The sequence below is a fragment of the Mastacembelus armatus genome, chromosome 17 (genome assembly GCF_900324485.2).
Source record: "Mastacembelus armatus chromosome 17, fMasArm1.2, whole genome shotgun sequence".
NCBI classification, from domain to species: Eukaryota; Metazoa; Chordata; class Actinopteri; order Synbranchiformes; family Mastacembelidae; genus Mastacembelus; species Mastacembelus armatus.
In genome coordinates, this window is record NC_046649.1 from 20,532,134 (window position 1) to 20,545,949 (window position 13,816).

The 13,816-nt window shown below is 40.4% G+C and overlaps 1 protein-coding gene across 2 annotated transcripts in view; it reads right to left on the minus strand.

Moving 5' to 3' along the window:
* Positions 1–720: 720 nt before the first annotated feature.
* kirrel1b (kirre like nephrin family adhesion molecule 1b) overlaps positions 721–13,816 on the minus strand; it is a 58,163-nt gene continuing 45,067 nt past the window's right edge. Inside the window, exons 7-15 of one of the 2 annotated variants that reach the window (XM_026313959.1) lie at positions 13,114–13,262; positions 12,521–12,648; positions 12,027–12,153; positions 11,001–11,101; positions 7,999–8,215; positions 6,541–6,648; positions 4,625–4,752; positions 3,885–3,959; positions 721–3,182 (exon numbers count right to left, since the gene is read on the minus strand). In XM_026313959.1, coding sequence (XP_026169744.1) covers positions 2,541–3,182; positions 3,885–3,959; positions 4,625–4,752; positions 6,541–6,648; positions 7,999–8,215; positions 11,001–11,101; positions 12,027–12,153; positions 12,521–12,648; positions 13,114–13,262 — 1,675 coding nt within the window. In that variant the 3' untranslated portion in view covers positions 721–2,540. Of the gene's footprint in view, positions 3,183–3,884; positions 3,996–4,624; positions 4,753–6,540; positions 6,649–7,998; positions 8,216–11,000; positions 11,102–12,026; positions 12,154–12,520; positions 12,649–13,113; positions 13,263–13,816 lie in introns of both variants that reach the window. The other variant, XM_026313958.1, reaches the window with a different exon arrangement.

A 13,816-nucleotide genomic window follows, 5' to 3' on the forward strand; every position in this document is an offset into this window, starting at 1 on the left:
ATCAGTGGGCGGGGCTAATGCTGTAACACTGTCAAATCCATTGCTTTGGTCTGAACTTGATTTTTTCAAAACATGGCGGCTATGTTAGTGGAGGATTTTTTGTGAACTTTCTAGCGAGTTGGCAAGGGATATTTTAATCCTGGCAGAGAATGCAGATGCAGGATTTGCTTACCCAGAGCATGTAGCATCTAAAGCAGAATTAATGAAGTAATTGGTGTTATTTCCACACTTTCTGAGCAAGATATTGACCATCGAGTAATGGCAAACTTGGAAATACTTCAGTGCATCTTCCGCACCTTGCATGCTGCACTAGCATTGAGGTGTACAACTAAAAAGATTATTGCTCCTTCCCCTTGATTTCTGAATCAACGTAAAAATGCTTAGCGCCACCTAGTGTATTGGAGTATGTTCGCTAGCTCTGCATCAATCTATTATCTGGGATTGATCTGTCTTGACTTGTTGTGCAGGGTAACCAATCAGGTGTTAGGGCCCGCCCACTGAATTTGATTGGTGAGGCTGACGTTTAAAATAAATTCATGAAGCACTGCAGCACAGCACAATAAAATAATAGTGAAATAATTTTTTTTTTTTTTTTTTTTTACATAAAATGAATTTGTATTTTAATTAATTGACACATTTAAATACTTAGTTCATATTTATTTATTTCATTTTGGCACTTTTATTTATATCAAAAATGTATTAATTAATGAAACATTTAAATAATTATTTGATGATGTATTTATTTATTTCATTTTGTCACATTTGGTCCTCCATAGTCCTGCAGAGCTGATTAAAATATGGCAGTAGACAACAGAGCAAACATTTAAATGCTAATTATTATGATCAAGTGATGTTAAATGCCAAATCACACGCACCAAAGCTGACAACAAAATGGAAAACACAAAATAACACCAAATCTTCTATTAGGAATTCAAACTGCAGGTAGAAACCAGCATACTTACACATAAATGTACAAAGTACCATATGAGCTAGATAGATCCACCTGTACCTTCATTTTGATATGTTAGGCTACACTTCAGCCTTCTCATTGCTTACACAGTTTACAGCTCAGCTCCAACTGACCAGCTGCTTGTTCTCCATCCAACATTTTGAATGTCATCGTCGTTTTAAAAAGGCAGTCCAGTCAGAAGACTGGAAGTCACAGAAGAATTTGAAACCAAACAGAGATATCCATCCGGGGTGTTTTCCCAGCTGGATATTCACCATTATGGAATGAAGCTCTTCAAATGTTCTAATTTAAGTCTACAATATCCACTTTAAAAACACCAACCATCTGTTTTTTAAGAAACTCAAAAAGTTTCCAATCACGTTGCCGCATACATGTTAAAAAGCGTCACCCAAAACTCTGAACCTTTGGTCCACAACTCCTTATAAAAATACTATAAAATGTTTCTGAATGCCATTTTTTCGTACGTTTCGGTATAAATATGGGGGGAAATCTATTCTACTGTGCAAGTGAGAGAAACAAATACTTTTTGACACTTGAGAGTAGGGGAGTTTTTTTTTTTTTTTATACAAATTGCAAAAATTCATTGAATGAAAAAGCGCTTGTTTCGCAAATGCTGTTTATAACATTGACCTTGAGTGAAATGTTGAGTATAGAAATGTATCATGATGGTAAAAAATGAGGGACGAGGAGGAGAAGGAGCATACAGAGATGCGTGCTACCGCTCCTTTCCTCTTAGATGTGGCACGTACAAAACCTCGTCATCCGGAGTGTCTCAGTGTACACTTTACAAAAGAAACACACTTTAAAAGTTTGTGTTTGTTGGCACATAAGCATTGGCACACTGGTCACTCACTTTGCCACCTTAAGGAGCTTCGTCCCACTCAAATCAAGGTAGAGCTTGTAGGAAATAGCCACCGGGCAGATTTTAGTGAGGAAAGAGGATCAAAAAAGTGCCAGATATATTTTAGTCCAAGCTGCCCCGTTGCTGTTTCAAAGATCTGTGTGTTTGTGTGTTTTGGAGTGTGTGAGAGTCAGTGTTTTACAGGGAGGTTTGCTGATGGTCACTGCACTGCCTCACACTGTGTAGGTTTGTACAGGGAAATAACTTTAAAATGACCCAAATTTGCACTTATTTACAAAGATGTAATGGGAGACAAAAGTGATGCAGGGAGATGGTTGAAGAGCATGATGAGGATGGCACTCTTCTCCTCCCTGTCATCAAAGTGCTCTTCTCCGTTTGTCTCTTCTCTTGATTGTGGCTCTCGCTGTTGCTTATGTTGGAGCATAAACACTGCACACAACAGACAGTCTGCAGGTTTTGTGACGTATTTGCATGTGTTGTATGTATTGCTGCTAACTATAGTATGCTGCTAACTGCTGTGCATTGTTATGGTGATTTTTCGGTTCAGAAAATGAACCAAATTCCATGCAATGGTTGCCATGGAAACAGAAAACAGATTACTGAATGGTTATGTATAGAAAAGTGATTTTTTTTTTTTTTTTTTTTGAAGTTACAAGTATTTTTGTGTATATGCGTGATAAGTACTGCTGCTGCATGTATATGTGTTTCTCACACATGAGTTTGCATCCGCTGTGTATGTCTGTGCGAATAGTCAGAGGGTGGAGAAGAGTATGAGAAGCGAGTAGAGCTCCCGTACTTCCCCAGCCCTGTTTCAGGACTTTGTTGTCCCGGACCTGGCCCTGGCCCGGGCCCGGGCCCTGGTCCGGTCCCTGGTCCGGTCCCTTGTCCTGTTGGGTACATCTCGTAGGCTGGCCCTTCTTCTATGGGTGGAGCAAAGCCCATACGGTAGCTGGCATACTGGGAGGGGTATCCGTAGTTGTCATAGGCGAGCTGGGTTGTGCTGTCCAACAGGCCGCAGTCTCCAGGATAATCTCCAGGTGACTGAAGAGCTGGATTGGGAGGCGGCTGCTGGCTCTGTGCTGCCCTGGAGAAGGTGTTGAACTGGGCATAGGTGGCATGTGACATCCTGGAAGGTGGTCGGGGGTCATAGCAGCCAGCCCTTGACCCTGGCACTGCGCTGGGAGGAACTGCGCCGCTGGGGGAAGCTGAGGGCCCGCTGGATGTGGCACCGGCCGGTCCGCTGCTTGGGTTCGGGGAGCGAAACTCTCCCTGGTAGTGGATGGCATGAGACTGGGGCCGCGCCTCATCGTGGGTGGTAGCTCGGACGTTGTAGTAGCCGTTAGTTGGATCCTGTGATCACAGAGAAGAGTATTAGCAACTATTTGAAAAGTACTTTTTATTATTATTATTATTATTATTATTTCCTCACAAAAAATAAGATTTCCAAAAATAAAGGACAACAAAAATTATAATTTAATTAATAATGAGCAATTTCAAGTTTAATCAAGAAAAACAACTTGAGTAAAATCAGCCAAGTTATGTGATGTAAGTAGATTTAAGTATATTTTAAGAAATTTGAAAAAGATTTGCTGTAATACATTGACTTTAAATTAACAGTCTATGTCGAACTCAAACATGGATTAGCTTGTTCATCTGTTTTATAGACCACGACATCATCATATTGCTCAGCTGCATATTGTCACTAAATTGCAGGCACCACTTGGTGATGGCATACAACTGGCGACATGCTCTTGTTGAAGCTGTGCTCAAAATGTAATGAAGTGTGGATGTATGTGTATGTATATGAACATGATACAAGCTCATTTTACCAGGATAAACATGGTTTCCAATGCAAAGTGACAGAGAGCTCACGAGGGGTGACAGCTAACTCTGGAATAGAACCACTGTTAGGATGCATTCACACCAGGAGTCTTTGGAGCAGTTTGTTTCCTGAGTTTGGTGAGGTTGTGAAATATGAACACATACGATATGTCTGGGCACCATGCAGGATAAAATGCTTAACGTGGCTCTGTGAGCAACCAGCCTCCTCACCTTGAGCTCATATTCCTCCCGAGTGTCGCTCTCGCTCCTGACGTCCTGCTTCAGGTCCATGTCGTCTTTGAACGGCTGAGTGGAGGGAGAGAGGGAAACAGAGGGCAGAAACTAAACCATCAAACAACGAAACACACACACGGAAAGAGGGAGGGTGAGAAAGGAAAGGAGGAGGAAGAGAGGGAGGGGAGAGGAAAACAGAGTTTCAGGTTTTTCATCCCAAGAGAGCAGAAGACGAGAAACGCTTAGCTGTTTGGGAAAAGGGGGTTTTGGGGCGGAGCTTTAAAATGGCGTCAGAGGAGCTTCGTCGATTAGACTCTCCAGGACTTCTGGGGCTGAATGCTTTTGTAGGAGAAATGCAAAGTTAAAACCAGTGTGTTTTGTCTTTGTGTTAATGTCCATTTCTGTGTGCAAGTGCTTTCCTGTGCACAATTAACATGATAGAGCTTAATCTTTTCTTTTGTGTTTGTGTGCATGTTTTTGCGTATCTTACTTATGGTGTATCTGTGTGTGTGTGTGCTTTCGTGTCTGTGTTATTCTTTTGTGTGTATGTACGTTATGTACTTTCTTGGCTTCTGCGTGTGTATGCATGTGTTTATGTAGTTCAAAGTGTGTGTGTGTGTGTGTTGTGTGTAACTGCCTCTCGTGCCACGTTGTGTTGGTGTATCTGTACATTTAAGGCCATTGACCCATACGCCTCTTCTCCGGGGCCCCGGTGACTCAGATGGGTGTCTACTCACGGAGTACATAGCCTTGACCATTCGGGTTGCCGTGGAGACGTTGGCCGCCTCCTCCTCCAGGCTGTGGGTCTCTTTGTTGACCGTCTCTACCTTGATGTCTGGTTTACCGAGGGTGACACCCCGGCGACCTGGAAGGAAAAACACAACCCCTGGTCATATTCTAGGTCAGTGTCAAGATAAATTATTGACAGTCTATTAAAAAAACAACAACAACAACAGTTTATTCTGTTTAATGATGTTTCTGTCTGCCTTTGTCTGGGCCATTATTTGCCTTGTTTCATTTATTTCCTCTCTTGATAATGGTGCATTAAGCAATCTGGCATGCAGGCAGCCTTAAAAAGCAGAGAGAGGAAACGCTTTGAATTATGAGGGCTTAGTATTCACCATTTACGAGTCAGAAAACATCACATTCCTTTGGCTTTGCTTTCTTTCTTAAGGGCTGTTAAGGCTGAAAATGAGACAAACTACTGTCATTAAACATCACACAGTTTAAAGCTCCTGCGTTGGTATTTTCACATTTCTAAAGTTTAGCAACTTCTAGGGGTAGTTTAAAGAAAGACATAGTAGGGTTGTCCAGCTTATTTTAAACAAACAACTATCCAATCAGAAAAATGTAAAATGCTATAGTCACATTTAAAAAAACACAATATCTTAATGTCAAAGTGTAGACTTCATGTTTAAATGCTTGGTGCTGGTGCAGGTCGTCGTGAGGAGGTTAGATTAATATTTTTTTCCTGTTGCAGCTGCCACAGAAATATTCTGGGCAAAAAAAGACAAATCTACAGCATTTTAATCTTCTCTCTGACATGCACTTTGTTACCGTACAGAAAAAAGCTGACAGATTTAAACGTTTGTCTCATATTTGAATAAGCGCCAGAGCCACTTTTACATTAAAGTCATAACAGCAATCTGATTAGGTTGGCCCTAGTAATATTTCTGTAGCAGTTCCGAAGGTTAAATACACAGAGGTGGAGAATAAATATATTTCATGGCATTTCATTAAAGGGGTTTTAGTTAGGTCAGCGAGGAAGCCACAGGGCAGGTGTCTATAGCACAGTAAGAATTAGGACTTCAGGCCAATAAAACAGTTATATTTCTATGACAAATACTGCCTTGTGCAACCTGAAATATCTGCTCAATTTAATTCATCTAACCCTAGCACAAAACAGTCAAGGATTTGTCTACATGAACAACTCCCTTCCACAGCAAGAAACCTCAAGAGCGAAGATTTAAATCTGTGAAGTCTTGAGCTGCTTCATAGACAACAAATGAGACACTGCTTATCTGCAGCTGCAGTGCTGTTTGTTTGAGTTTCTATTTCCAAACGATAGCTTTTCTGTAGTGGTGTTATCAGCTCTGAACCAGAAAATATACTCTTATCCCCTGAAAATCCCTCTGGGGACTCTGCCAGTCACCTTCATTGTCTTTCCCAATTCTTTATCTGCTGTTGAGCAGCACAAAATTAAACAACTTTAACACACCACGTGTTCATAGGTCTCTGGGTTTGCAGAAATATGGGTTGTGTTTAGAAATACTAATTGGATAGCTGTAGGCTATAGAAATGATATATAGGAATTTCTAATTGAAATAGTATTCACCTTTAAATAAATAAATACTCTTTAACTGTTACTTATGTACTATCTACTGTACGAGAGACATATAAATAGAAATATTAATAATATTCCATATCGGTAGAATGAAAAGGGAAACACACAGTAGGTGTTTTAAGGCAGTTTGCCATTTCACATGAATATTCATTAATCTCATTTAAATAAAATGCTATAAAGCTGGCATATGTTCCTTTCTCATGCAGGCAGAATGTCAGATAGGAAGAGTGAATGAAAGAGAGACTGATAGACACAATATGTGTGTGCAGGCTACTACACACACATTAGAAAACCATTGTGTGCACTCACTGCCTTTGCGTTGGCGGTAGAGGAAGAAGGCGAGTGCCAGTAGAAGCATCAGCAGCAGAATCGAGGATCCCACTGTTCCACCGGCGATTATTCCCACTGGAACAATATCTGGGGGGAAAAAAAAAACACGGAGCAGGAAAAGGGTCAGGGCTGAGGGATAGTTACTGCTTCATTGTTACAGAAATCTGCAAGGATGTTGTGTTAAGCATAAATCCTGTTTCCTAGCTTAATATTGAAAATCTGTGGGCTGGATATATTGATAAAGCAAGCACGTCAGACAGGGAATAAAAACCAGTGTTCCAGTACATGTAAGCTCTTGCTCTCTCTCCCTCTCTGATGTTTTGGTAGATTTTCTGAAGCCTGTGAAATCTGACAGCTAAATGAATAAGAGTCGGATAAGACTGAAAGAGCATGACAAACACTTTCTCAGTGTAATGTGATGTACCAAGCTCTTTAAATCAAATGTGTAACCATCTAGAATGAAGTAATAACACTATCTGTCCTCCAGCTGCGGCCACTGCTTAATAATCTTGCTCAGGGGCACTTCAGTTTGTAAGAGAGAGAGTAGTTTCTTATTCAAGGACATTAAAGGTTCCCTGTAAAGTTGTTTTATTGTAAACTGTGGTTTTTTGATAGATTAAATTCAGAAGCACTTAAAGTTAAGTGTTTCTCAATTTAATGTACCCTTAAAGACAGAACGTGGGTTACAAAGAATACATGGACTCACTCATCAAACATTCCTCAACAGCACCACTAATGGTAAAAACTTCACTGGGGATATTTAATTTACCAGACCCTGAGCTACAGTTTGATCAAGTCACTGCTGGTATGTCATTATTGTTAGTGACACTTAGGACATTTGTTCAGTAAGAGACTGGCACCAGGTCACTGTTCGGTCAGGGCAATTGGTGAAATGACACTGAGAACCACAGAAGTGTCTCCTGTCTTTGATTAGCCAAACCTGCTGCTATACTGATGCTACCAAGTCTGCATATTAAACTGAACTGTTTCAGCTCCGCACACGCCTGGTGCTTCGCCACATGTTGTCCTATGGTTCAGTGTCTTTAGAGTTTTTGTTTCCTTTGTCATATAACACAACCAACACGCAGGCCATGGTTACACTGTTTTGCTGAGCAATATTCACGTTCTGTGTGAAAGTACTCATGGTAAAAACAACAGTGTGGAACAATATGCTGAAACAAAACACAACCCTTGTATGTAAAGGCCTTCATTTGTCATTTACTGACCTGACAGTTATATACACAGTTGTGCTCATACATGTACAAGGAAATACAGAACATGTTTGACTTTTTAAAATCATAATGACAACTTCACTTACTAAAGAGAATCTGACCACTTTGATGTGCCAGGGGTATGTGCATTTATGAGCACAACTGTGTGTGAGTATTAATGTCATTGTACCTGCTGTAATCACCTAACATAGTAAAGTTTCTATACCTTTCTCCTCCAGGGTGATGATCATGGTGCCAGGTCCAAAGGAGTTCCAAGCGGTGCAATTGTATGGCGAGTGGAAATCAGACTCCATGACGTTGTTGATGGTGAGTGTGGAGAGGACAGCCCCACCGTGGGATGGAGGTTTACTCTGCTCCACAGTGTACCTCTCCATCAAGGTGCCCTTCTCCTTCTCCCACACATTCTCCTTCCATGCCCAAACCTGAAAAAAAAAACATTTAGGTTTTAACTTTTAGGAGGTTTATTTAGCTTCTAATCTGTGACCAACAGCTGAGCAGAGGGTGTCACTACTGATAAACCTGTGTCAACGTGAGTTACTGCATATTGCACCACAGAAACTAATAGTTATAGGCCACTAGAACACATTTTTGTAGTCAGCATTCAAGTTTGCTTAAATTGCTCAATATTAAAAGACTATAAAAAAGCAAAGTAGGTGTACTTTAGGATTAATTAAGACCACAGGCTGGGCACAGCTGTGGATTAAAACATCTGTAAATCTATATATCTGTTCCTAATCAGCACAGCAAGGTATCCTTCATGCTGATACGAGCTCTGTATTAATGTAATGAAGACACAACTTCCAATAAGTGTAATTTGTTTTATTTTTATCTAAACTCTACTCTTTACTGCTGCAATCATCTATTTCCCCCTTTGGGGTCAATAATGTTAATTTCACTTTATCTTATCTTAAATAGTATTAACAGCAATAGACTCACAGACAGACAAAAACACTCACGCTCATAAGCAGACCTGCAGCCAACAGATGGGCTGTGTTCAGAGAGGTTATGACAGACTAACACTATTCTGGGCAGGAAATATATTTTAAGCAGAACAAATTATATTCTCACACCTTGCTGCAGTGCAAGCCTAATTAAATTGTGTGCAGAAATAACACACACATACACAAAGCAGCAAGTTTTTTTTTTCTACTTTCATATCTACCCAGGTAGAAGTTTGAGGGCATTAAATATGGAGCATGATGAGATCAAATATACATAGGCCTATATGTTTAGCTAATGTACCTTTTAACCTGGTCTGAAAAAAAAAAAAAGAAAGACTGGAGAATGTGATGGACTCATTGAGGGGAGAAATTTTAAACAGCTCCAAATCTTCTGCTTTGCAGTTTTGTCTCTGACAATCTTGCATAATGTCTCTTTTTCTGCCTCCACTGTCAGTTTCTTTTTCTTTATCACATTCATTTCTCTCCCATTCTCATTGCCTCTTTTAAACACACACACACACACACACACACACACACACACACACACACACACACACACACAGCATCACACTCTATATTTTATAAGTCCTTGTGTCTCTGCATTAAGCTGGGACTATAATGTCGTATCACATTATACGCTCTGAGCTCTCTGCCAGTGGAGCAGGGGGGCTGAAGCTTCCTAAAAGCTCTGATTTCTGTCATGTTGGCACTGCACAATTGGATAATTGACGCTGAAAGGTACAGATTTTTTACTCTCCCTCCATCTCTCTGCCTCTCTCATTTCAATCTGTTTCACCCCCACACTCTCTCTCACTCATTCTAGCCTTCAAACTAAGATGCTGTTAATGGATTTATTTCCATTTCTCAGCTTCTCTTTGTGACTTGCAAGCATTCTGGTATTTCCTGGTATTTCCTTTTTTTAAGGTTTATATCAGATGTCGCACCACTCATGCTGTAACTTATATAATGCACAGACGCTTTATATTAAACTGTAGTTTGATCAAGTGTTGCACTCAGCGACTTTAGGAAAGGGCAGGAATGAAAAAACAGCATTTAGTTCTGCAGCTGTAGCACATTCAGAACGATATTCCAATACAATTTGCTGTTAGGGAAATCTGTGAAAGCCTTCTTTTAAAGAAAACACTTTCAAAGGGATCATGAAATTGGAACAGTTCTGGCCTGCAGAAGGTCCAGTTCATCCTAAATCGGAGATAGACTGGATGCTACACTAACCCTATCACTGCAGATGGTTTAAAGCCACCACACATGGAATTTAATGTGATAATAGCATCTTTCAATTTGTTCTGATGGCATTTTATGTAGATAATTTAGACGACCCTAGTGAAAATGACTATAAACAAAGTGATATCTCTGTCCTGTAGACCACCTGTTCCCAGCCAGTGTGTTGGTCCAAAAATTCAACAAAAGGTTCACAACCAGTCTGACAGAACAGGAAGGCATAAACTAGACTGCAGCTGAATGCCTGTCTCCAGGGTAGAGTGAATATGTCACTGGGTAAAGTGACATGCCTGAGAGTGATTCCCAGCCCACGGTGCATTTACCGCAGAGGTAACCTGGAAAGTTAGCTGAGCTGAAGTAAAAATCATAAATTATGTTCTGATTAAACAGATACATGGAACATATCTTCAGTATGTTTGATGTCAAAATGACAATATTGACTTTTGTAAAAGACGAGGTTATGTCAGTAAAAGTAAAAAGTATGCTGGGATTAGAAAGAAAAGCCCATTAAAGATTTAGGTGATTAAAATGATCTAGGATTTCCACTATCAGATTATTTTTCCTTTCCATATAAAAAAAAAAAAAAACCACTACATGTACTAACACTGGCCTGTCTAAACACTGAACAGTTATACAACACCGTCATAAACATGCTGTAACTCTAGAAGCAGTGTGATTTCTTGCATTTTATCTGCTGCCCTTCAACGTTTCTGTGGAGCACGTGTACAGTTACTGTGTGTTTCCTCTCTCATTTCAACCAAACACAAGAGCAGCTGTTTTTGATGAGTCACACCTTCCTCCACAGAGAAGGAACAGATTGTTCTTGCGACACAGTTGGAGAACAATGACACTTTTGCCAGTTGCTCAGCTATTAACCACAGGCAGAGCAGAGAAAGTACAAATGCTGTTTTTGTTTTTGCAGGCTGGACAGGCAGTTGTTGGGCTCAGGATTCTGCTTTGAGGCAGATGCAATCTGAAAAGGTCGAGCACCTCTGCAGCAGATTACAACTTCCAAGGATGGACTTACAATCTTATCAGGTGGGGGGGTGCTGGCGATATAACACTTGATCTCCCCTCTCTCTCCCCGGACAGCATACTGGACCGGATCACTGGAGATGATTGGAGGACCTGAGCGAGTGAGATAGGACAGAGCAGAGACGCACACACACTGAGCATTTATAAAGATCTGGAAAATACAAATTAATGTGTAGAAATTACCATAAAAAAGACCTCCAGTGAGAAGATGGAAAGAATTTATGTTTTAAATACACTATGATCTTGGTTTCTCCTCTTTGTATATTCTGAGCTGAAGTGATCATAGTTTACATCCTGTATTTTGTTGATCCTCCACCTATGCAGCCTTTTTCACTGTACAGGATATATACAGTATCTGACAGCTAAGTTTCTCCATTGCTCCCGTCATAATCACTACAGACCCTGGAGTTCACTTAACAATAAAACACAAGAACAGGCTGTAATAAGCTGCTTGCACAGATGACCTGCAGGGAGTCTCTTATAGTCTCTCATATCTGCTGTGTCGCAGCATCCTGAACGCATTGTGGTTTCCAGTCATTTGTAAAAATGTAGCGGATGCTACAAATACTGCACTAGTCACTAGGTCACTAGATTTTCAGCACCACATATTTTACAAGGACAAATCCAATAAATGTCCCTGTCACGCTTTTTAGTTTATGAACTGGAGAAGATTCAATAAGAATTTGAAATATTCATTATTGTGTTCTTGGTGAACTGCTACTGATTTATCAGGTAATTGTTGTCTTGGCTTTGAGCCTGTTTAGGGCTGAAAAATTAGCTGTTGGATTTGGGTCAGGCTTGTGCTGGCATGAATCAGACCAGATTGACAGAAATGTTAGACCCATATAGTACACTACAGTATAGATTCGACCGTTTCGTTTCCAGGAAGATACAGATACAGATCTTCTGATAAAAGAAACGCACCGTCCTGAGTTTTGTTGTGGGCCTGCTCTATGTTTTCTAATTGCTGCTGATATCAACACTGTTATAAAGGTAAAGCAACTGAGCAGTAACTGACCGTTGACGGTGAGCGTAACCTCAGTCTCTCCCACTCCAATCCGGGGCACGATGGCCTTACAGACATACTGGCCTGCATCGGCCTGGCTCACTGACTTCAAATACAGCTGGTTGTTGTTGCTGAGCACCTGCACACACAAACACAAGTCACTAAGTGTGCATAAAGAGCAGGGTAGAGCAGAGCAATATTAAAAAGAGGGAGGGAGGGAGATCTATTTTTAATTAATAAAACATGGTGATTTGCTCTATTAGGTTTTTTTCAGGAACTTTTCTTAACTCAGGCATGAATTAAATATTTAAGATATGAAAATGGAGTCTCACTACTAACTGTCTGCTTTGCAACTGAGCAAACATTTATGAAGTCTGGGTCTCAGTAATATACAGGATGCTGGCACATGGGTGGAATTTACCTCAGTGTTTGCAGTTTTGACTTTATTTCTCTTCTGGTATAAATTTAAACCTATAATAGGGGAGGGCTGGATAGTTTGTTCTCACCATGCTGGAGCCCTTCTTGGTCCAGGTGAGGGTGAGAGGAGGGTTTCCAGACCACTTGCAATTCAGAGTGACATCAGAGTCGACGTCCACTGTAACTGGTCTGGGCTCCACTACCAATATAGGGCCGACTGATGAAAGAAAAAAAAAAAACATGGTGATCTCAAAATTGAGAAAGAGAGAAAAGTGGAGTTCTGTTGTCCCATAGGACACACAAACAGTCATAAACAAAATATTCTGCCCTGGAATTTTCTTTTATTCAATCTGTCCTTGGGAAAATGTGTCTGGTGGGAGAATAAAATGGCTTAAAACAGGACATATTCTTCAATTTAATACACTGTAATGCAGTTTTTCTTTAATGATTCTGCATGAGAAATAGTAACTATTTCTATAATTTTATGCACTATTAACTACTGTTTTTTTCACCTTTGTATTTACTCTGTTCACACAGCAAACAAACACTATAAAGCATAGACTATGAAATCATTTGTTCTCTCTGGTAACTAATAAATGCAGTTGGTTCTTTAAAAAATCCAAATATAGTAACAATGAGAAGTCGATCATATCACCAGGATCCCACACAGCACTCTACTCACAGTGCACGTCCACCAGGATGCTGACGTTGGTGCTTCCCACGGCATTGAACACCTGACAGGACACGGGCTCGGTGAAGAAGGAGTGATCTGCGGTGGTGACAAACACACTCTCCCTGGCCCCCTCCAGCAGTACCCCACCTTTCGCCCACCTGACAGATAAATGCACGACACCATGCACAGGCATCGTAAATGTCAGCTTGTCGGCAGGAGATATCAAAAGCATAATGGGCTTTTAGAATTGTTTGGTGCTGATCCAAATGTTTGGCCTTCCATTATTGGATTTGTGTTTTTTTATTATCAATTAAAGCACTTAAATTAAGATTCATCGAGCCCTGATGTCATTATCTGAGGGAATGATTGCAAGTTAAAGAAATAAATTTCGCTTCGTTGCTGTTATCCATTCTGTACCTTGCCAGATACCTAGCTCAAAATCATATAACCATATTGCACATCTGCCATTAGATGACATTTTATAATGCACTCAATAGGCTTAATGCCTAAGTACCTGGCAGTGCTCCACACCGGGACCCTCTGGGGGAGTCTCAAACCTCAGATTAAAACCACTGTGCTAGAAAGTCCAACATTTAGCAATTTCATTGCCTCAATACAGTTGCTTTAGAGAAGTCGGCATTTAATTGCACAAATGTTCAATACTTTCACCAATTCTCTTCTCTAAGCAGAAATTACAATTCAGGATCACCTC